The 22725-nt window shown below is 42.4% G+C and overlaps 1 protein-coding gene across 2 annotated transcripts in view; it reads left to right on the plus strand.

The window, feature by feature from the left end:
• RFX4 (regulatory factor X4) overlaps positions 1–22725 on the plus strand; it is an 89538-nt gene that overhangs the window by 41076 nt on the left and 25737 nt on the right. For both annotated transcript variants that reach the window (XM_063133428.1, XM_063133429.1), the window contains exons 4-7: positions 5256–5379; positions 15823–15884; positions 18891–19104; positions 21171–21248. In XM_063133428.1, coding sequence (XP_062989498.1) covers positions 5256–5379; positions 15823–15884; positions 18891–19104; positions 21171–21248 — 478 coding nt within the window. The remainder of the gene's footprint in view (positions 1–5255; positions 5380–15822; positions 15885–18890; positions 19105–21170; positions 21249–22725) is intronic.

The raw sequence follows: 22725 nt of genomic DNA on the forward strand, positions 1-22725 counted from the left end.
TCCCCCACCAGCTATTTATTTATGTATTTATTTATTTATTTTATTACATTTATAATGGGAAGCTAGTCCCATTATCCCCCACCTACGTCGGAAAAGGAGGTTTGCTCTATCTTTCCTGCAATTTAACGGTCTCTGCAGATAGTTTGTTGTTAGCCAAGAAGTCACAGCTAATTGGATCATAGAGCTCTGCTCCCAGAAGAGAACAAGCAAATGCTGGCAGTATTACCCTTTCAAACATTTTTCCAGCATCCTCAGTTGCAGAGATTAGTAAATCCCTAAACCCCTGGGATACTCTGCTCTGCCGGAATGCAGCTGCTATTTGCCGTTGCATCCCAGATATCTGAGAGAGGCAAAAAGCCAAATTATACCATCCAGGCCACTCTCCTCACCAGTGCTACTGCTTCCTGGGGGGGGGATCTACACTACAGCTTTAAAGCGCTTTAAAGTGCTTTATAACAGTTTTGACAACTGTTGGAGCCCAGGACACACTGCATATACAGTTTTCAAAACGTTTTCAAAGTGCTTTAAAGCGCTTTAAAAGCAATAGTGTAGATCCCCCGCTGCTAATTGCTCTTTCCTGCATCTCACGCCCTCTCTTTTTCTTTCCCCATACAACTCTCATTTCGGCCTGTTGCAATGGAAATTCATATTCTCCATTCAGGGCTATTTCAGATCATAGTTTTTTAAAAGGACACATTTGCATTTTGTTCCTAGTTACTCCCTGTAGTCGAGACCCAACCAGGCTCTGTAGGTGCTTGGGAATCCTTTGGACCAGAAACTCACATCTCTGGGCTGTAGGGCCTGGCGTGGATGGTGGAAGTAGGCAGGCAGGTGAAAGGGCGGCCCAACATTCCACCTGTGCCTCTCTTTTCCCCTTCCTAATTTGCCATTGTGTCCTCTTCATCCAGGCATTGCAATTCGCCTGGATGTAGAGGTGTTGTCACTGGTGTGGTGACAGCAGTTGCAAAGGAGAAAGGAGGAGGCAGAATGGTGTAGCGGTAGCTGCCATGGTGCACCTACTTGCCCATGCTGCATTTTGGGCTAGCTGCAGTGGTCACATACCTGTCCCACATTTTAAGAATGCTGGTGGAAGGCAGCAGCAGTAGCCATAGGCCCCATATCAGGCTGCACTACATTTCAAGACAAGGATGAGCGGAGCTCATGAGGCTCAAGTTAACCACATTAATGGGAGTGGGAGCAGGGGATGTGTGTGTGAGAGAGAGGGAGATTAGAAACTGAGATTTAAGCAAATGAAAGGCAAGAAAGTGGTGGTGAGGATTGCTTGTATTTGCATGTGTGAGAGGAAGAGAGAGAGAGAGAGACTACTGCTTTATAGTGCTAGTGAAGTGCATTGATAACTTTTGGAACACATTACAATTCTATACACTGCTATGGTAGTGTTATTTCCTACTTTTTATTTCACATTCTCCAAAATACCACAACAAATGTCATTGTGTGTCCTACTACGTATAAATGTGCAAGAGGGATATATTGTTACCATGATGGGATCGTAATGATATGACACAAGGTATAGATTTGTCCAGAGAGAAGGGGGTATTTCTATGTCTGTGGTTGCTTCCCTCTTTGGGGCGAGTTCCCATGCATGGATTTTGAACTGGGTACCATGGATCCACTGGATCTTGGACTTGGCTCACTTTGTGACCTTGTGTGAACTCTTCATGGGTTTTTGAGTTCTACCCAGGAATTCATTGCTTGTTCAACAAGCATCGTTTGTTTGAGTAATGCACTTTTAATTCTTGCTTGTGACATATTTAGAGACTGGAGTAGGTTAAGTTACTCTGTATTGGCCTGATATCATGCATGTATTGTTTGCTGACAGGAGTTCTGTAACTTTATGAAATAGTTGTTTGAGCTGGATTGTCGGAGTATTGACCCAGGGCTCTGCTCCTTTACCACTAGGCTCTGTAGGTCAGTTTCTGAAGAAATTATGCAACTTTTACACACTGTGGACACTTAAGATGATTGTGTGATATGCGTCTAAAGTCAATGGTATTTCCCTTTAGCAATCCATTTTAAAGATTTCCAAAAGATGAGAGAAGGCACAACAAAAATACAAAAACTGGTGAAGTGAGGCCCAATGGTATTTGGAGTTCACGTATTTTAACAGATCATATCAGAGTAGTGTAACTAATTCCATTGGAAAAGGGCAGGGAAGAGAATGCTTTAATCTAGCTCAGGCCTGCATAGCTTCTGACCCACCAAGCCAAACATAATAGCCCAGCAGTCATGTATTATGGATGACAGGTCAAAAAAGAGGGAAACGCGTTCTGAGGATGCAAAACAGCTTTATTGACAAGAAGCCTGACATGTTTCGTCTGTCCTTTATCTTAAGGCCTTCTTCAGGGGGCTGTTACATCCTGAAGAAGGCCTTAAAGTAAAGGACAGTCTGATACGTGTAGGACTTCTTGTCAATAAATCTGTTTTGCATCCTCAGAACGTGTTTCCCTCCTTTGTGATCTACTTTGGATTCTCATCTCCTTCTGGTTCTTCTAGGCGACAACCCAACATATTTTGCATTCCCAGTGCAAACAGCAAAACAGGAAGTCCCGTCTGGAGAGTTGTGTTTGCTTTGGTGGGACTCACAGGTTCTGCAGCCTAATCTAAATGGACATCTCTGCATAGAAAAGAAGGGACCGCTGTACCTGAATTTATTGAAAACATTTGTTAGTTTTATAATGTTGTGAAATATGCTTCAATGCAGTAAGGAGCTTCAAATATCATATTGCTTTTTAAGGACATTCTTCTACTTCTGATAGTAATAATTGTCCGAATTCATTACCTTTTCACAATAGAGTAGGCTAGAGCTGAATTCAAAATATGACAAAGTTCTCTCTCTCTCTCTAAAAAATAGAGAGGTAAAAATATAAAAGATATCGTGCAAGATGGGGTTTCTGATCATTAAAAAAATGTTCAGGTATAATGGAATATTGTTCAGAGTCAGACTAATGACTCTGTGAAAGAAAAGGGGGAAAGAGGAGGGAAATTCACCAGATATGATGAAGAGAAATAATTAACAGCCTTTCTTTCTATCCTGTCTTGTTCAGAGAAACTGACATGCCAATTAGCAGCTACAGCATACAAGCGAAGTCTCTGCACTTTGAAAAGGCGTTTTGTTGATGTCCATGAATTTGGGGGAAGATGCAGCAATGATATTCTTGTAGAGGGGGAAAAAGGGGAAGAATAGATGCTCCTCTTAGGAACTGATTCTATTCATCCTACCAAATATCTTATTAAAATAGTTTGCAGAGACAAATTACCATCATAACTCTAATAGCAGGGTGGGGAAATCCCAAAACAAGGTTGGCAGACATACATTAGCTTCTCTAACATAGTGTGCTGCTTACGAAAGTGTTTACGAAAGTATGTATTTGCAAATCCAGATTTGCTGAGCTAATATTATTTATAGCAATGCATTTAACAATAAGCAGAATGTGTTTCAGACCTCAGTTCAATAAGATTTTATACAACTGTTCTGAGCAAAACCATTGACATTCTTAGAACGGATCACACATTCTATTTAGGCATGCTTTGAAGTCCTATGCTAAACTGGAAATGTTAAAACAGTTGGAATGGATTAGAAAACTGGGATTCGAAGATTATGGCAACCAGCTTGATTAATAACTGGCAAATAGAGGGAGAAAACGTGGAGGCAGTGACAGACTTTGTATTTCTGGGCGCAAAGATTACTGCAGACGCTGACTGCAGACAGGAAATCAGAAGACGTTTACTTCTTGGGAGGAGAGCAATGACAAATCTCGATAAAATAGTTAAGAGCAGAGACACCACACTGACAACAAAGGTCCGCATAGTTAAAGCAATGGTATTCCCCGTAGTAACCTATGGCTGCGAGAGCTGGACCATAAGGAAAGCTGAGTGAGGGAAGATAGACGCTTTTGAACTGTCGTGCTGGAGGAAAATTCTGAGAGTGCCTTGGACTGCAAGAAGATCAAACCAGTCCATACTCCAGGAAATAAAGCCAGACTGCTCACTTGAGGGAATGGTATTAAAGGCAAAACTGAAGTACTTTGGCCACATAATGAGAAGACAGGATACCCTGGAGAAGAGGCTGATGCTAGGGAAAGTGGAAGGCAAAAGGAAGAGGGGCCGACCAAGGGCAAGATGGATGGATGATATTCTGGAGGTGACAGACTTGACCTTGGGGGAGCTAGGGGTGGCAACGGTTGGCAGAAAGCTCTGGCGTGGTCTGGTCCATGAAGTCACGAAGAGTCGGAAACGACTGAATGAATAAACAACAAAAAATTGCTAATTGGTATAAAATGTACATGCCTTGATCCAGCTATGGTGATGCACGTGTATCCTCTTGTGGGTTGGCAAACCCATATGCAATTGGATGCTTCATAAGAATGTAAAAACATAAGAAGAGCCTGCTGGATCAGACCATGGGTCCATCTAGTCCAGCATTCTGTTCACACAGTGGCCAATGAGCTATTGACCCACAAGCAGGGCACGGTGCAACAATACCCTCCCACCCATGTTCCCCTAAAACTGGTGTATATAGGCTTATTGTCTCTGATACTGGAGATAGCATACAGCCATCAGGACTAGTAGCCCTTGATAGCGTTCTCCTCCAGGAATTTATCCAACATCCTTTTAAAGCCATCCAAATTGGTGGCCATCACCACATCTTGTGGTAACAAATTCCATAGTTTTACTACATGCTGTGTGAATAAGTACATTATTATTATTATTATTATTATTATTATTATTAATAATAATAATAATAATAATAATGGTAAGTACTTCATTTTATCTGTCCTGAATCTCCCACCAATCAGTTTCATGGGATGACCCTCTGTTCTAGTATTATGGGAGAGGGAGAAAAATGTCTCCCTAAACATTTTCTTCACACCATGCATGATTTTATACACCTCTATCATATCTCCCTTTGCTTGCCTTTTCTCCAAGCTAAACAATCCAAGATGTTGTAATTTTCTCTTACAGGGGAGATGCTCCATCCTCTTGATCATTTTTATTGCATTTTTCTGCACTTTGACTTTTTCTGCACAGTTGACTTTTGTCTATATGAATAGTCAGATCGTGTATTTCAAAACAGAACAGGTGACCGAAAAATATATTTCATGTGGCTAATTTTTAAAAATAAAGTAAACAAAGTTAAAATGTAATGGTCAGCCTTTAAATTTGCAGATATGGATGTTGAAATACAGGGCAACCAACATATTTGTAGTTTCCTGTGTTTGATCATTGTTTTTAAGGCTGGAGGAGAACTATGAGATTGCAGAAGGGGTTTGCATTCCTCGAAGCGCCCTCTACATGCACTACTTGGACTTCTGTGAGAAAAATGACACACAACCCGTCAATGCTGCCAGCTTTGGAAAGGTGAGTTTAAATACCAAGACTGTCTCGCTACAAGATCTCACTCAAGCGAAGTTTTGGGATTTGCAAGATAATGGCTATAGAATAAACATTCTTTACACATATTGGCTGCCATCCAAAGAGGAAGAAGAAAACTATTGGGAGAAAACTGTGCATATGATTTATTTTGATCATTTCACTGCTGTATCTTGATTAAGTCAAAAACTTACTTTATTTTGGATTTACCTAAGGGTTGATGAAGATATTAATTATTTGTGACATTGAAAGTGTACCATAAAGAGAGTGCATGTTTCAGTCCTATGTTCTAGTTATGTTTGTTTTGAAAGGCATTCTTAGAATACTTAGTACTTCTTGTCTTTTTCTATGTATTGTTTTGAGTGCTAACTATAAAATGTCAAATATCTGGCACCAAATACTGGATATTGTACATCAGAGATCATACATCAAATGTTGAACATCAGGCACCAAATATGACATATTTGATAGACAGTCAATACTAGAATGCATAGGAATTTGTTCCAATTAGTTAGAAGTAAAATTGTAACTTGTTCATTTTAGTACATAACACGCACACACAATTTCAACAAACACAAAAGTTCCTCAACCAGCCACAATAGCCACAAGTTCTTTCTTCACCCACAATCCCCCCTTTTCCTCCCCTTCTATCCAATCCCCTGCTAAGGGAAATACTGAATCCAGTTACATTTTGAGTGTCATTACATAAGGGAAAACTGTGTTTCCTTACTGTCGCTTCTCCGCCCCTGTGCTTGTCCTTCATTACTTCCTCTTGTGACCGAAGGAGAAAGAGGAAGTAAACAAAGACCATGTGGCCCATTCATGGCGTTTTATTCATGCCGCTTTTCCTGCACAGAGCAGGAGATCGCGGCACATTTCATTTAAAAAAAAAATAAAGTCGGATTAAAAGGGGTCTATTTTGTGATGGGAAAATGAGCGGGAGGTGCGTGGGAGGCAAACGTTGTCTAAAGGATGCACCCTCATCCATAACTGGCCAGTAGCGAGTGTGCAATAAAATGCTTGTCTGATGAACCTCTTTGTGTAACAATGACCAGTGAAGTAACAGAAATATATATTTAATAAGTAAATAAACTTTCCCCTAGAATGCAGGGAAAGTTTACACATTTTAAAAGAAAACGGAACTCTCATACACACACACACACACACACACACACACACACACACACACACACCATGGATCATGCAGTTTCAGGGGATTATATCATGATAAAATCCTACCAAATTGCATGATCCATGGCTTTGATCTGCATGCTCCTAGATGGATTTTTTTGGAAATGTGTTACATAAATAAACAGCTCCCCACATGAAATAGCATGTTCTTTTCCCTGAATTTGATTGACATGTATTTATTTTTTGATTATATTTCTGTCCTGCTCTTTCTCCAAGGAGCTCAAAATAGGTTATATTAAATTTCCTTTTGGAAGGTTATGGGCTTTTTAACTGTTGTTTGAGAGGAATTTCCCTTAACATGTTGGAGGGGGTGAGGGGTTTAAGAAACATACAAGTTTTTAAGACTTCACTAAATGCTTTGGACCAACCAGCATCTTCCATCTTGATTAGAGAATGAACAGAAATGGAAATTGGTTTTGCATTTTGTACTAGAGAAGAATCTGGATGAAATAATTGGAAAGTGTAAAGTTCACAGCTCATGGGAGTATGGGGGTGACTGAAAAGGAATATACAATGAGAATGCCAGAGATAGAGAATTTTGGAATGCTTTCCACCCAGAGGCACAGCTGGTGCTGAGGTTGGCTTTATTTTGGTGCTAAGTTGTGCCTATCTCTTGCTGGACATAGCTGATAGTCACAATAGCTAAATGAAATCTTTTAAGTCCAGTGTGTTCTGATCTGTTCATATCTGATACGTTCATATCTTGCCAAAAGGCAAGAGAGGCAGCAAGCAAGGCAATCCTGTGTTTGCAGCACCACAGAGAGCTCCAAGTGTGGAAACTGCTCCTACAAGGGCTGGGGTGGACTGAAGCTTTCATGCCTGGGTTTCCCATCCACCCCTCCCAAAGTTCCATCCACTTGCACAAAGGATGCTGATTCTTAAAAGGCCAGATGCCTGGTCTGGAGACTGATAGGTCTCCTCTGCTTGGTGGTCTTCTGCTTAGTACATTTCCTGCATCACTGGGCAAGCATGGCAGTGCAGGGGGCACTTGGCTCCTCAGGTTCAGGGGATGGTAAGTGTCTCGTTTGGTGGCCTCCTGCTCAGTGGCTCTGGCTCAGTTCAGGAACCTGGTTCAGCTCTTCAACCAGAGGCTCAGCACTTCACCTGCCTCCTCCCAGCTTCAGGCCAGGCCATGATGGCACAGAGGCAGCATTTGCCTAGATATACCAGTTATTAGAAGGTAAGCAACAGTGGAGAGCTATGGCCTATATCCTGGATGTATCTGGTTGGCCATGTAGGAAACGGGATGCTAGAGTAGATGAACCTTTGGTGTGATCAGCCTACATAGCAATTGCTGCCATTATGTAAACAATCTTTCCCCAACCTGGCACCCTCCAGATGAGTTGGACTACAATTCCCATCATCCCCAACCAGATGTGTGCTGAATGGGGACAATGGGAATTGTAGTCTAACACATCTGGGGGTGCCTGGCTGGGAATGGATGATGTAAACCCTTCTTCTTCTTCTTCTTCTTCTTCTTCTTCTTCTTCTTCTTCTTCTTCTTCTTCTTCTTCTTCTAAAAATGTTCTTAGTTCTTGGAAGGCTGCCTCCTACTTTGCTGTTCAGAAATGAATATGACTATCCCATAGTCCAAAACAATTCTCCATCCTCTACATGGGCACTGGCTATTGCCACTGCTGCTTGATGGTGGCTCGCACTAAGAGGGATCCAAGTTTTATCATTCTCTGGATCTTCTCCAAGGGTGCAATTTGGTGCATATAGACATTTTGATAAAGTTCCATCGAATCACTAGGGCCTAACCTTTAACTGTTAGCTGGATTTAACATTTGATGGTTCAAGGACATCATTCTTTTCTGTTCGTTGTAGTTTATTTATTGAATCAAATTATTAAATAAAATTATATCTAAACAGTTTACAAAACCAAAAACCAACATGCTTCTTAATAAATACAAAACCTCATCAGATAAAATGTTTAAAATATTTTAAAAACAAACTTAAAAACACATTAAGTACTTCCAAAAGAGTGTAGTCGGGGTGAACTGGGATGCTTCATTTTGCTTTAGGTCTGTTGAGGAAATATCCTACTTTGGGAGTGGAGCCGTACGTTGTGAATGACAACAGCCCTCCCCCACAAAAAGCCCAGAAAATGCCTTTTTTCCCACAGCCCCTAGGAGCCCCCATCTCTGTCTGCACAAACTGAAAGAGAGAGGGGTGGGATTAATGTGTAATTAAAGAGAATTTGGAAGGCTGAGATGTTGCGGAATGTTAGATCAGTAGCTGGAACAGCATGTGGTGTTCTTTAGGTAGGCTTCATTGAATCCGTACAAAAAGAGAGAGAGAGAAAGAAAGAGAGACTGCTTGCCTGTCTACTCATTTATCAAATAGCTAGCCTGAACTTTCACAGCTCCACAAAAGTGTTTTTCTGTTTGCTGATTTTTCCCCCCTTTGCTCCAGAAATTAAACCAGAATGGCTAGTGAAATTCACGCTTCTGTGACATTCTTTTCTACATGGGCTGTTCTCGACAAGGCTCATGAACCAATACAAGTTGGTTTCCTGCTATGAAAAAAGGAGAAGAAATAAGTAGTAAAAGTGGAGGGGTAAATGGAAGTGGTATTGTGCGATGTTTTCATTTTTGCATAGAATGTTGGGTCATCAGTCATTGCATGGGCCTTTATTGATGCTGTTGTTTGTAAGAGAAAGAAAGTGATAAAAACTAAAAGATGCAAAAGATTATCTTAATCCAGTGCAGCAAGGTAAATCCCTATGTGTTTCAAACTAAATAGTTCTGCTGGGGAATTTTTAAAAAAACCTGAACAGTTTATGAAGCATGTATTGTTTGTTTGTTCTCTGTTTGAAACATGCAATGGATTCTTTTTCAAGATTGGCCCATCTTATTAAAATAATATTTTGCACCATTTGGCTTTTGCCTTTTTCTTTCTCTAGTGTTGTTGGTGTGGCCATCTTCATAGGCAGGCTTGTCACCTGTGGTAGAACTTAAGATATTCCTGCAAGTGTTCTCAGTACATTGACACTTTTCTCCTTCTGTATTTATGAACGGGGTTTTTTTATTTGAGAATGGAAAAATTCATAATCTAGGAACTAGAATAGTTACAGACCAAGTAACACAACCACCCTCTTCTCTGTAAAAAGTCTGTGCAGTTCAGCTAAATTGAATAATAGTTGCATGCATTCTACATGATTTGCATATCATGTAAATGATGCTAAGTTTTCTTTGAGTATGATTGGTGGATATTTTGCTCTAGTTATATTTATACCCCACTCTTCAGCCAAATAGATTCCTAGAGCAACTCACAAAGATCAGAAATAAGACATAAGAGAAGGTTTTCCATATTTGATACTTTCAAGTATAAAGGATTTGTGCCAAACCCTTGAAAAATCTTTCCATGCATATTTAATATTCATGATAAATGGAATCCATTTATCGACATGATTGAAAAAGAATTTAGTGATACTAAATATTCCTCATTTGGGCTTCTTTCAGCATGCCTTCCCAAGGTCTCTTGTACTATATATCTAATCTCTTCCTTGTAAGTCTTTGTTATGCTTGCCATGAGACAAAATGAAAGTTGTTATTACATTTTGTACTGTTTGCCACATGCTTATGTAAAATAATATTACATATCTGTTGTGGCTTTAATTTGAAGTTTTTTTCAGTAAAAAAAATTAAATAATAGAAGATAATCATGCAAGTGGGGAACAATGGATTTTTGTCACTTCGCTTAGAACCTTTAGCCATGATTTATCTACCACATTTTCAAGCTTATTTCGGCAGCAATTTGGGACTCTAAAAACAAACAAAAGGAGTACAAGCAGGATTCTAAGGATGCTGTTTAGCCAGAGCCATATCCAAGAGCTGTGCTTGCTGTATCAGTGCACCCAACACCCCACAAGCCAGAGGGACACAAGGGCAAAACTTCATGCTCATCAGTGTTGATTCCTAGATGGCACAGTGTCTGTAGCTGTAGTGCTGATCAAGTTATGTTAGCACTCCTTTGAACTACCTATGGTGGAGAGTTAATCTTTGAGGTACCTCCTGTTCAGCTGCCTCGGTTGGCACTGGGATGGCTGGAGAAATGACTACCTGGACATTTCCTGCTTAACAAACTCCTTGGTGTACCTGACATTCAAGATTTACCTTGCAGTGCAAGGTGGGGAAACCAGTACTCTTGATGGCTTTCTGTAAAGGTTGCTTCACATATTGTGCAATCAACTGGTATGCTTGTCCACTTTCCTGGTTCAGGAAGGCTTTGCAATGGAGTTTAGAGCTCAGAGGGTGTTGTTGCTTTAGCAATGAAGTTCAAACTAAGGGCTTATATAGGAGCTAGAGTCTCCACCCCTTCCTGGTTTTCAGCCAAGCCCTGATCTGGGAGGCTCCTTGTTTGTGCACCCCACCCTCCTCCCAAGTAGAATGACATGCAACTAGATGGGCACTTTGCTAACAGCCCTGAAGTTTCTGGCTAGCACATAATGTCCTGTGGTCCTCCTGAGAGTGATAAGGGAGGCAGCTGAGAACTGGCTGGGAATCCAGGCAACTGGCATGGTGACCTCCAGTCCTGTGGCTCTCATGTCAAGCGCCGAAGGCTTCTCAGGATCACTGGGGTGTGGGGGAGTCTGCTGGGATATTCTGCTCCCCCGATCATCCTCCAAGGAGATCCATGGTCCTAGATCTGGGAAGGGCTGAACCCTGAGAATATTACATCTATACCAATCTGCCCCAACTTGGTGCCCTTGAGATGTTTTGGACTTCAACTCCCATCAGCCCCAGCCACCATTGCCAGTGGTCCAGGATCCTGGGAGTTGTAGTCCAAAACATCTCAAGGGCATGAGGTTGGGGAAGGCTGATCTATACTATGTATATATGTAGGGATGTTTAAGAAATTAAGAGTGGTCTTGCTGGATCAAACCAAAGGTCCATCTCTTTGCTATGTGATGCTGAACTTTGGTGTGATTTGAGAAAAGAGAGGGGGGGACTTCAGTTCACTTACTTAAGATTGCTCACAATTTTATGAACTTCTATCACGTCGCCCTTTCTTAATTATATTTTTTAATAAGTGAAGCATATAACTTTCATTGTAGTACTTTCCAAGGAGCTGTTGATCATTTTCAGGATCTTGATCATTTTCTGTACTTTTTCCAGTTCTATTTTATCCTTCTTGAGATATTTATTTATTATATTTCTATACTGCCTAATAGCTTAAGATCGCTGGATGATTCAGAACAATTAAAATCATAAAATACAGCACAATAAAATGCAATATAAAAGTTTAAAAATTTAAAACTACAGTATGAAATAAAAATAAAAACCAAACTAAACACTAGCAGTGCAAAGATTTAAAATACAGGAACAAATTTAAAATAACAGATGGAGCAATTGTAACTACATGGTGTGCTAAATGTGGCTGCCCTATAGAGTTACGCAATGGTATTTTCATACTTTCAGTTTTGTTTTGTTCCTGTTTCCTTAAAAACTACCACAGCACAGTGAGCTTTCCCTATGGATTGTCTCATTCTGCCTCAAGGCCACTGGTATAGTGGTAAACTTTGAAGTGTCTGACTTTAAACAAGCATTTTATAGCACACTTGTTACTGGCAACACATGAATGTTTGCAGGTCATTCTAATGATGCTGTCAGCCTCCTGTGCATCTCCCGCTCAATATTCCCATTCTAGCACTAAAAATAAAATCTCAGAAAACCCAACACTTCTAGGATAAATTAATATTTGTTGGGCTTTCCTGCCATATGCAGGCAAAGTAGCGCTATAAAATGCCCACTAGAGGGTGCTGTCCCATTCAACTGCATTGAGGCTGTATAAGCCATGTGCTCGCTGCTCTTCCTGCTCTCTCCCTCTGTGTAATTACAGCTCATTGCAGAAACAGAAGAGATGCAGGAAGCAAAGCCACGGTAAGGTAATTACCTCCCGGTCTGAAGGAGGTCTTTGTGGGTGTGTCTCTCTCTGTGTATATATACACACACACACATACCACCCCAAGAAGAGCAATACATAATATAATACCCAATTTATTAGCATCCTCAGAACGGCAATTCCTATGTATAGTTACTTGGAAGTAAGCTCAACCCACTGATGCTTATGTCAGACTGCATAAGTTCAACTTGTAAAACTAATTGAGCTTTAACAAAAGGTCTTCAGCCAACTGAAATGCAACCTTTAACTTTTAATTAGAAATGTAAGCAATTATGCAAGGAAGTGTTACCATTTAAACTGCTAGTGTGAAGAAAGGCTGCCTTCAGAAAAAAAAGAACAGTATCAAGCCTCTGTTTGATTATTTTCCTCATTCACTGATTTCCTCTATGCTAATCTTTCAAAAGCATTAGTAAATGTTGAATACTCATTATTACCGCACTCATTCCTTGCACACGGAGGGTCAGTCAGTTACTCTGACATTTCAGCAGATGATGTCATGGTTCCTATTTTGAAGAAAAAAAGGGGGGAAGCTCCCCGGGTCCCCTTTCCGGGATGTGATGTCCTGTTCTGTGGTTCCTTCAGGCTCACAGGCAAGAACAAGACAGTAAGACCTTGGATAGCTCCAAGTGGGTCTTGCTGGCTATTCTTGCTCTCCTACTAGGACAATATGAAGATGTTGTCTCAGCAAGGAGCTAAAGCCAGCTGAAGCCTTATGTAGGCTGAAAAGACCTGTAGTCTGGCTCGATTGTTAAAGGACCCTCACCTAATTCTGTAGCTTGAGACTTCTGCAAGGTTGGGAACATGGAAATTCTGCTGGGGACACAGAATCCCAGGACAATAGTAGGGCTAGTCCTCAGGTTGATAGGGCCCTGAATTAGGCACTGACTGTGCTACCCCATGGAAGTAGCCTCATCAGAGTCCCCTGCTTGTCAGGGATAGTTTAGGCACTGCCATGGGGTCTTGTAGGGGGTTTTAAGCTAAGTTTTAATTAGAGGTAATCTTGAAGACTTTGAGTCTGTTTGGTCTGTGGAATGTTAGAATCTGTGTGAGTTGTTCTCTGTCAGTGTTCTCAGAGCAGGAATGGGGGAGTTGCCCTACTCCCGCAGCCACCTGCTTGTTTTGGCCTTGGCAGAAAAGCTTGTCTGTGAGAACTTGATAGGGAAAGGGTGGGGGTTTGCAGAAGAATCACCCAGATTGAAGCATCACCTTGGTGGGCGGAACAGTACCACCCTATTTGGACAGGGGCATTGCTGAAAGGCCAAAAGCTCCTGTCTGTCAAGTGGTCTGGACAAGGCCTACAACTCACTTTTTAAGCTGGTGCAAAGGTGAGAAGCCTTTGCTAGGAACATCGGGTCTGCATTCCTGGAAAACCTCCCTGTTTGGATACATCATTGTCTGAGTCTCTGGGGACACTCTGCACATGATCCCTCCTAAGTGGAACTTACTAAGAACTTGCCATGAAAAGTACTGTGAGGCTTGAACTCTTGTTTGCTGTGGATTGTGTCTTTGTTTGTCATCAGCTCAGTATACCGGCAGACTTGGATTGATCATTGATCAATCCCAGTCTGCCAGGACTCGTGTGGCAAGGAGTTGACTGTGCAAAAGCAGTGGCATGGAGCTCCTTGTGTTTGAGGGTTTACCTTTCCCCCAGATCTTGTTTACGTCTGACCATTTTGCCTGAAGTTACCAACATATGATCCGAGGTTGGACTAGCTCTCTTTGGGTGGACTAGCTCTCTTTGTTAGGCCTTTCAAGAATTTTCTCATTTGATTGCCTGAGGGATCATGTCAGGAATCCTCCTCCCACCTTGTCTGGATTTGGAACCCATGTATGGACTGGCCTTCCCTTGTGTTCAGAACTATGGAGATGGCAACAGGGAAACCATGTTGATGAGGATCTCGTTACAGTAGTAGTGTTTAAGTTTTGACTGTTGTGGAATTTCTTGGAGCTTTTAGCAACTGACCATCAGCTATATGATTTCTGAAGTGTGTAACCATTAAGCTTTTGCCATGGGATTTCCTGCAATAAAGAGGACTCACTGATTTGGGTGTCCCATATCAGTTTGCCAGAATGTGTGCATTCTAACAAAGAGCATTCTAACATTACAATGAAATGTAGCAAATACATATTAAAAACATAGAATATTAAAGCTACATACAGCAAACAAAAAGAGCAATAGATTAGTTAAATAAGCGTCAGCAAAACAATTGCAATTCAGCAGTTCAGAGGATCCCAAATGCCTTCTGAAATATTTTTAAAAAGAGTTTCCACCAAAATGCTCTCAGAGGGGGAGTAGCATATAAAATCCCTGGAGAAAGAGAGTTCCAGAGCTTTGGTGCCACCATGAAAAGGGCACTGTTTCAGATGACTTACCACCATATTGAAAGTCAGTGTGGTGTAATGGTTAAGAGTGTTGGACTGGGAGTCGGGAGATCTGGGTTCTAGTCCCCACTCTGCCATGGAAGCTCACTGGGTAACTTTGGGCCAGTCACACACTCTCAGCCCAACGTACCCCACAAGGTTGCTGTTGTGAGGATAACATGGAGAGGAGGATGACTATAAGCTCCATCCAACGAGCATTTTATTGCACGCTCATTACTGGGCACTCATGAAGTTTGCTCAGGTCCCTCACATGATGTGTCTGCCTCCCGTGTGTCTTCCGCCCCTTCTGACCTTCCTTGCATGACCAAAAAAAACCCTCATTAAGTCTGATAGGTTTTTTAAACTCAGAATTGCTGCTCTCTCCTGCTGTGTGCAGGAGAAGCAGCGCCATCAGAGCAGCGGACTCAATGGGCCTCGTGCTCGTTGGGTACTTCCTCTTTTGAAAGAGGAAGTAACTTGAGGGAGGAAAACATGGGTGGAGAAGCTAGGTAGGGAGTGTGTTAACCCCGGTGTGATGGAGCTTTATGTAAAGTATGCTGCCTTGGGTTCCTTGGAGGAAAAAAGGTGGGATAAAAATGCAATAAACAAACAAACAAACATATTTGAGTCAGTGAAGGGACCCAAAACAGGCTCTTTTCAGCTTATTTCAAATGGTAAAGAGACTTGAAGCAGCTCTTACTAAACAATTGGTAGTTTTTCCGCTATGCCAGTGAGTTGCCTGCTCTTACACATACTGGCCCATATTGGCAACAAGGGCTAGCTTCTTTAAGTGCTCCTGCCATGGAGTGGTGAGTCATAGAATGTGACCATAAGACTGTGATTTTACCTTTCCAAACTATTTTATTTTTGCCTCCTACTTTCCTTCCGCCCCCAAAAGCAACCCATTGTTAAATATACATGATGGGCAGAGGCCTTATTTTTAACTTGCTGACATGTGAATATTATTTGCAGATAATAAGGCAACAGTTTCCACAGTTAACCACAAGAAGACTTGGAACCAGAGGCCAGTCAAAGTAAGCAATAATGTGTGTTTCATAATCACGAAAAGGCTAAGTATGATATAGAATATTAACTGGGGGCTTTTCTGTTAAGTTGCTATTGGAAAATGCTTCTGTACGGAGACAGGAAAAAACAAGCAATTTCGATTTTCCATAGGGCCAATAAATAGTATTGGCTCTTTTGTTCCATGCAACATGTTCACCCTTCACATGTTAAGGTGAACACCCACAGGGCTTGTGCAAAACATTCACTGGCAGATTAAATAGGAGAGGGGGACTCAGTGCCTTTCCTGGAGGACGTTGGGAGGCAGCTGCAGGTGCACTGGGGTTGCTGTCTCAGCACTGTGCAAGCACCTGGCTGCTGTATAGATGGATGTGGATCAGAGGGCATCAGGAGGAGGAGGAGGATGCAGAAGCACCTGTAGTGCTACCTCAGCACTGTGTGCAAGTGTTTGGCAAATGAATTGATAGCATCAGGCACTGCTGCCAACTCATCAGCTATACACCTGTACACAGTGCTGAAGTAGCACTACAGGTGCTTCCTCCTCCTCTTCCTCCTTCTGATGCCCTCTGAAAAGGCCTGAATCCCCAACCCCTATTCAGTGACACTCAGTAGCAAAAGCTGCTAGTTCAGCAGACTGCCATGGGAACTACAGCTAGTGTATGCTTAGGACAGAAGTGCAGAACTTCATGCCGGGCGGGGGGGGGGAAGCAGATCTAAACCTCCTGGGGTCCCAAACTGCCCCCCCCGGGGGGCTCCCCAGATGGTCATGCCCCTTTTCCCTGACCACCAATAGTTTGGTAGTTGTCTGGCTTTTATGCAGCCCACCCCCAGTTCTAAAAGGTTGAAACACCTCTCCTAAGGCTCAGTTATCAGCAGTAAGCTAAAATATGCAGGTATTTTGGCCCTGCCCATTTTGTCTTTGGTCCTGCCCCTTTTGAGTGCTGACCTGTGCACCACTGGATTGTGCCCCTCAAGAGCTTCTCCAAAATGGAATTCAGCCCTTTGGCTCAAAAAAAGACTCAACATCCTTGATTTAGGATTCTGCTGTGGCCCTCAGACTGCTCTTAAAGGCAGAGAATCTAGGGTGACCATATGGAAAGGAGGACAGGGCTCCTGTATCTTTATCAGATGCATAGAAAAGGGAATTTCAGCAGGTGTCATTTGTATGCATGCAGCACCTGGTGAAATTCCCTCTTCATCACAACAGATAAAGCTGCAGGTGCCCTGCCCTCTTTTAAATCTGGTCACTCTAGTATAGCTCCTGCAGCTTTAACTGGTGTGGTGAAGAGGGAATTTCATCAAGTGCTGCATGCATGCAAACAACACCTGCTGAAATTCCCTTTCTAATACAACTGTTAAAGATACAGGAGCCCTGTCCCCCTTTCCATATGGTTACCGTAGAGAAGTAGGGCCTGTTGTTTAATGCTGCGTCCTACTCCCACAGGTGACCTGGAAGCACCATGCATTACCTTCTGGAAGTTGATGAAGACTTTCCTTTTTAGGAAGGCATTTCATGTGTAACTTGTTGTTTTACTTTGCAATCCTGTACCCACTTACCTGGGAATAAGTCCCACTGAACTCAACAGGACTTGATTCTGAGTAGACTTGCTTAGGATTGTGCTGTTAATTGATTTCTATGTATTGAATGTTTTAAATATTTTGATTGCTGTTGCATTTGTGGTTTTCTGAAGCTGGTCTTTGTGTTTTATTTTATGTTGTTGTTGTTGTTGTTGTTGTTGTTTATTCAATTTATACCCCGTCTATCTTCAAAATACCTTAGGCAGAATACAAAGTTAAAACAATTTAACAAGGTAAAATCAACCAATCAAATATCATAGGTAGCATAAAAATGTTAAAGACAATTTAAAAAGCTAAAACAATCGATACAACATAAAGCATAAAAACAATATGTAACAGTCAGCAATAAAAGTCTAAAAAGGGAAGGCCTGCCAGAATAGTAGAGTCTTTAATGCCTGCTTAAAGGCATTCAAAGAAGTCAGCAGGCACATTTCAACCGGCAGGTCACTCCACTGCTGTTGGGTGGCTGGCAGAGGAAAAGGTCCTCTGGCTTGTGACTGCCAATCTCACATTAGGCAGTCGGAGTAGATGACCCTCCAAGGACCTTAAGTGGTGGGCTGGAACATGGGGAGGAGGCGCTCGCTATGGTGCCTTGGACCTAGACCATGTGTAGGGCTTTAAACGTAAGGAGCAGCACTTTATAGTTTGCCCAGAAAGGAATTGGCAGCTAGTGTAAAGTTTTTAAAACCCGTGTTATATGGTCTCCACGGGATGTCTCGGAGACCAACCTGGCCACCATATTTCATACCAGTTTAAGTTTTAAATTGGAAGGATGATTTTAATTGGATAGTTGGAAGCTGTTTAGAACTCTTTGGAAATAAAGCTAGGTATAAACGTTTTAAAATTAAAATAAATAAAATAGTGGTCGGTCTTTCATGGCCCTTCTGCCTAGCATTGGTACAGACCATTGACTAGGGGCAAAAGGAACATAGGAACATTAGAAGCTGCCTTATACTGAGTCAGACCTTTGTCCATCTAGCCCAGTATTATCAACACTGACTGGCAGCAACGGCTCTCCAGGGTTTCAAGCAGGAAAAATTACCTGAAAATGCTGGGGACAGAACCTGCGACCTTCTGCATGCAATGCATGTGCTCTATCAGACTGAGCCACAGCCCCTCCCTGTACAGTCAATACAACTTTGCACATGACTTTGCTTATAATGAAGATCTGGGTAATGAGCTTCCTTGGGCAGCAGGTAGAAGCACTCAGCTGTGCCCCGTTCGGCAGTCCTTAGGATGTTACTTCAGCAGGACTAAGTCTTGTTAACAGCTTGGAACATCACGTTTACGTTCTGTTGCTAAATTTGCACTCATGCATTAAGTTCTAAATTGGCACAAAATCTGTTTGGTTAGCAGTTTCTCCTTTCTAGCCATACTGAGTGAATAATTTCCTTCATTGTCAAAGTAAAAAAATAAAAACGTGTGTTTTAACATTTCAGGTACCATTACTATGGCATTGCAGTAAAAGAAAGCTCCCAGTATTATGACGTGATGTATTCTAAGAAAGGAGCAGCCTGGGTCAATGAAACAGGAAAAAAAGAAGTAACCAAACAGACAGTGGCGTATTCACCACGATCCAAGCTTGGGACGTTGTTGCCAGAATTTCCAAATGTCAAAGATCTAAATCTGCCAGCCAGCTTGCCAGAGGAGAAGGTGACTCTAGTGACATATTCATTGGCTTGCCTTGCTTTTTGCTTTTTTCCTTGGCTGATGAAAGGTTGACCTAATGTACGGGGGGAAATCACCCCTTGAGGAGACTTGAGTTTAAGAATGCTCTGGCTTTATTTAGGAGGGACTTAATTGCTCACTGCACCAGAAACAAATATTTCCTCCCCTAACTTGCAACCTGTATGTGATGGCGGCTTTCTTCCCATTAAGCATGATGTAGCATAGCTGTGATTGAATCTCCCCACATTTCTTTGGTTATGAACAGCCTAAGGGGGAATGTAGATCAGGGCCACAGGACAGGGGGTTATTTATTTATTTATTTATTTATTTAGCTAGCACCAACAATGTACTTCTACCCAATGTCATTTCCCTGACTTAAATTGCTGCCCAAAGTTGCTAGTAGCTTCTGGGGAATGGGGTGGTGGTCAGGCAGACCGGGAGAAAAGTACAAGTTGGGTACATGTTTCCCACCACCACCAGCATTCTTCTCTGTGGCTTATATCAAGTTTGGGGGGTTATTTAATTTGGGAGAATCGCCCAGAGAGAGCTTCCTGCTCCTACCCCTGCACTGTGGACCTGATCTACCACCACACCTACAGCTGCTTTAATTACAGGGGGAAAAGAATGTCAGGAGACCCAAATCACAGATCTCCAATATCGTGTGTCATCAAACGAGCTTTTATCCCACACTTGCAACTGGCCAGTTACGGATCTTCACGGGCATTTTCGATGATGCAGTGATCCTGCCGCAAATCTCCTGCTCCATTTCCTGGTTTTCACATTTTAAAATAAGCCTCAGAAAATCCGAATTCTTGAAATAAGTTGGAATTTGTTGGGATTTCCTGCTGTGTGCAGAAAAGTTCTGTTATAAAGGGCGCTGTTCCAATTATTCTGTAGGGATCACGTGGTCTCTGCACATTGCCCCATGTAATTTGAGCTCATTCCTGATGCGGAAGTGAAGCAGAGAATAGAGCAACTATACATGATGGTAGGGAAACATGATTTCTGCCCCTTCTGATAATCCTCAGTTCTAGTTTGGCATGTAGGTGACTATAAAAAAGTCACTTATTTGAGGGCTAGATTATTATCTGTATTATTATTATTATTATTATTATTATTATTATTATTATTATCATCATCAGATATTTGTTTTTATCTAGAGGAGGGACAAGAGGGTTTTCACCTTTGGAGATATTTTTGCTATTTGTCCTATCCTGACTTCAAATGGAAGCCTAGGCGGCAAGAGGAGAATCTCACCCAGGCGTAATCAGTCAGACATGGTAGCAGGAAACAAGTCATATTGGCAAGAGAGATCTAAATGGGACCCAACTCAGCTCTTATGTCAGGAGCAGAGAACTGTGGTGTTCCAGATGTTGTTGGACTCCAACTCCTATCAGCCTTAGCCAACATGGCCAATGTTCAGGGATAATGGAAATTGACATCAACTGCCCTGTGGGAAGGAAGAAGGAACGAGGAAACTCCAATTGGATGGCCACCCCACACAGGGCCAATGGACATCAGATACTGACTCCTGCTCAAGTGGAGCTGGCTATGTTGTTCAATTTAGGTTTTTGATCATGAGCTTCTTGCTGTATCTGTGTTTTATAAATATTTTAAACTACTTTGAAGACTCTAGTTGACAAATGGGATATAAATCTACTAAATAAATAAATAGGAATCCAACAACAACTGGAGGACCACACGTTCTTCAACCCTGCCTCATATACTCCCTAGGCCACTGTCACACTATCGATGGAATGTGGCTTGGGGCTGCAGTTTGTATCTGGGAGCCCTAACACAAAGGTCTCTGGCTCAGTGATGTCTGGCTTAAGGTTGCTAGGATTTGGGCCCAGTGTTAGCGCCCATGCATATTGCCTTCACAGTCTGGGCCCTTCTCACTTAGCTAGCCCTTCACCCCATGTGCTAATGGTCTGGTCTCTGCTTGGAGTTTTTGGGGTCATGACAAGGTTAGATTAAAGCAAAATAAAATAAAATACCAGTGTTTTAAATTAGGTAATTCTTTTTAAAATCTTCTTTTTTCTCTCTGCCAGGTATCTACATTTATTATGATGTACAGAACACACTGTCAGAGGATACTTGACACCGTAATAAGAGCCAACTTTGATGAGGTTTGTAGAGAAACAAAGGTTTTCACAGGCAATATTTATTTATTTATTTATTTATTTATTTATTACATTTTTATACCGCCCAATAGCCAAAGCTATTGGGCGGTATAAAATAATAATAATCTGCACTGTATTGCACTTATGGGTGGTTAGTGAAGCTTCTGCTATTGATTTGCTGAGCTGTTGTGATAGTTCAGAATGTCCATTTTCTCTGGGCACTAAACCATCTGGGACCTAGATTCTATGACAAGAGGGGAGTTGTCAGTGCAGTAGGGATTAAAACCCCACCACAGGATGGTGGAGTGCCAACTAAACGTTCTTCTAACTACAAATAGCAGAGCTATGCGTGTTTGGCTTACTTACTTTAAGTGTGCACAGTCCTGATTGAAGAGGGGAGATTTAAGCTTCCTCACTCCCATTTTCAGCCCCAAATCTCCAACTCAAGGTTAAGGGGGAAAAAACAATCTCCACTGGAATCCAAGCTCTTCACTTACTCTAGAGTAAAACAGGAAGCAAAGACAAGGGGGCTGTCTTCACGGCACTGAGTTGGTGCCACTCCACTGCCAAACCCTGTAGTATCGCTGGTGCAGAGTCCTGGCAGGACATACATATGAAGGGAGGCAGTGCAGGCTTTCTGGTGGCCATTAGGCTCGCTGAGCCCACCCCCAGCTTCCGGCAATAAATGGCAGGTCGCCTTCCACCTGGGAATGTCCCTGGAACAGCGCCCGAGCGAGGGCAGATGGGGAAGAACTGCACTGACCTCACTCGGGCAGGAAAAGTCAGGGTAAATCCCTGACTTTTCTGCTCTACATCTTCAGCTCTTTGTCCTGGGGTGGCTCCAAATGGGTGGCTGCATCACATAACTAACGCAGCGTGGATTCAGAGCCACCTCGGGGCAAAGGCAACATATAGACAGCCCCGTAGTTGCTAGCTACATCTTTAAAGTAAAATCTGCTTTGGGTCTCTCTCTCTCTTTAAGCTCCATCCGCCAAGTGTTTTACTGCACTCTTGGTACTGGGCACTCAGGGATTACTCACATGATGTCGTCTGCCTCTTGCGCATCTTCTGCCCCTTCTGGCCTTTGTTGTGCCACAACACACACACACACACACACCCAGAGAAAGTCTGGTTGCTGCTCTCTCCTGAATGGGGCTAATTACTTCCTGTTTTCAGGAAGCGACGTCAGAGTGGCGACAGAGAAGGGACAGGAGCCTTGCATTTGACCTAGATGTGATGGAGCTCGATGTCTCTCTCTCTCTCCCCCCCCCCCCGCCCACCCAGTGGGTTGCTGAGGCAGGGCAAAACTGCTATCATCGGAAGTCTGAGCTGATCACTTGAAAAGAGCTCTGGAAACTAGACTGAGGGCCAGCTGCAGCCCCCGGGCATCAGACTACCTGGCCCTGCTCTATTTATTAGGCCAGGGGGTGTTGAATTCACCTCCAGGGCTGAATTCAGTTTTGGGGAAGCTCTCACCATTTCA

Source organism: Elgaria multicarinata, chromosome 9 (genome assembly GCF_023053635.1).
Source record: "Elgaria multicarinata webbii isolate HBS135686 ecotype San Diego chromosome 9, rElgMul1.1.pri, whole genome shotgun sequence".
NCBI lineage: Eukaryota > Metazoa > Chordata > Lepidosauria > Squamata > Anguidae > Elgaria > Elgaria multicarinata.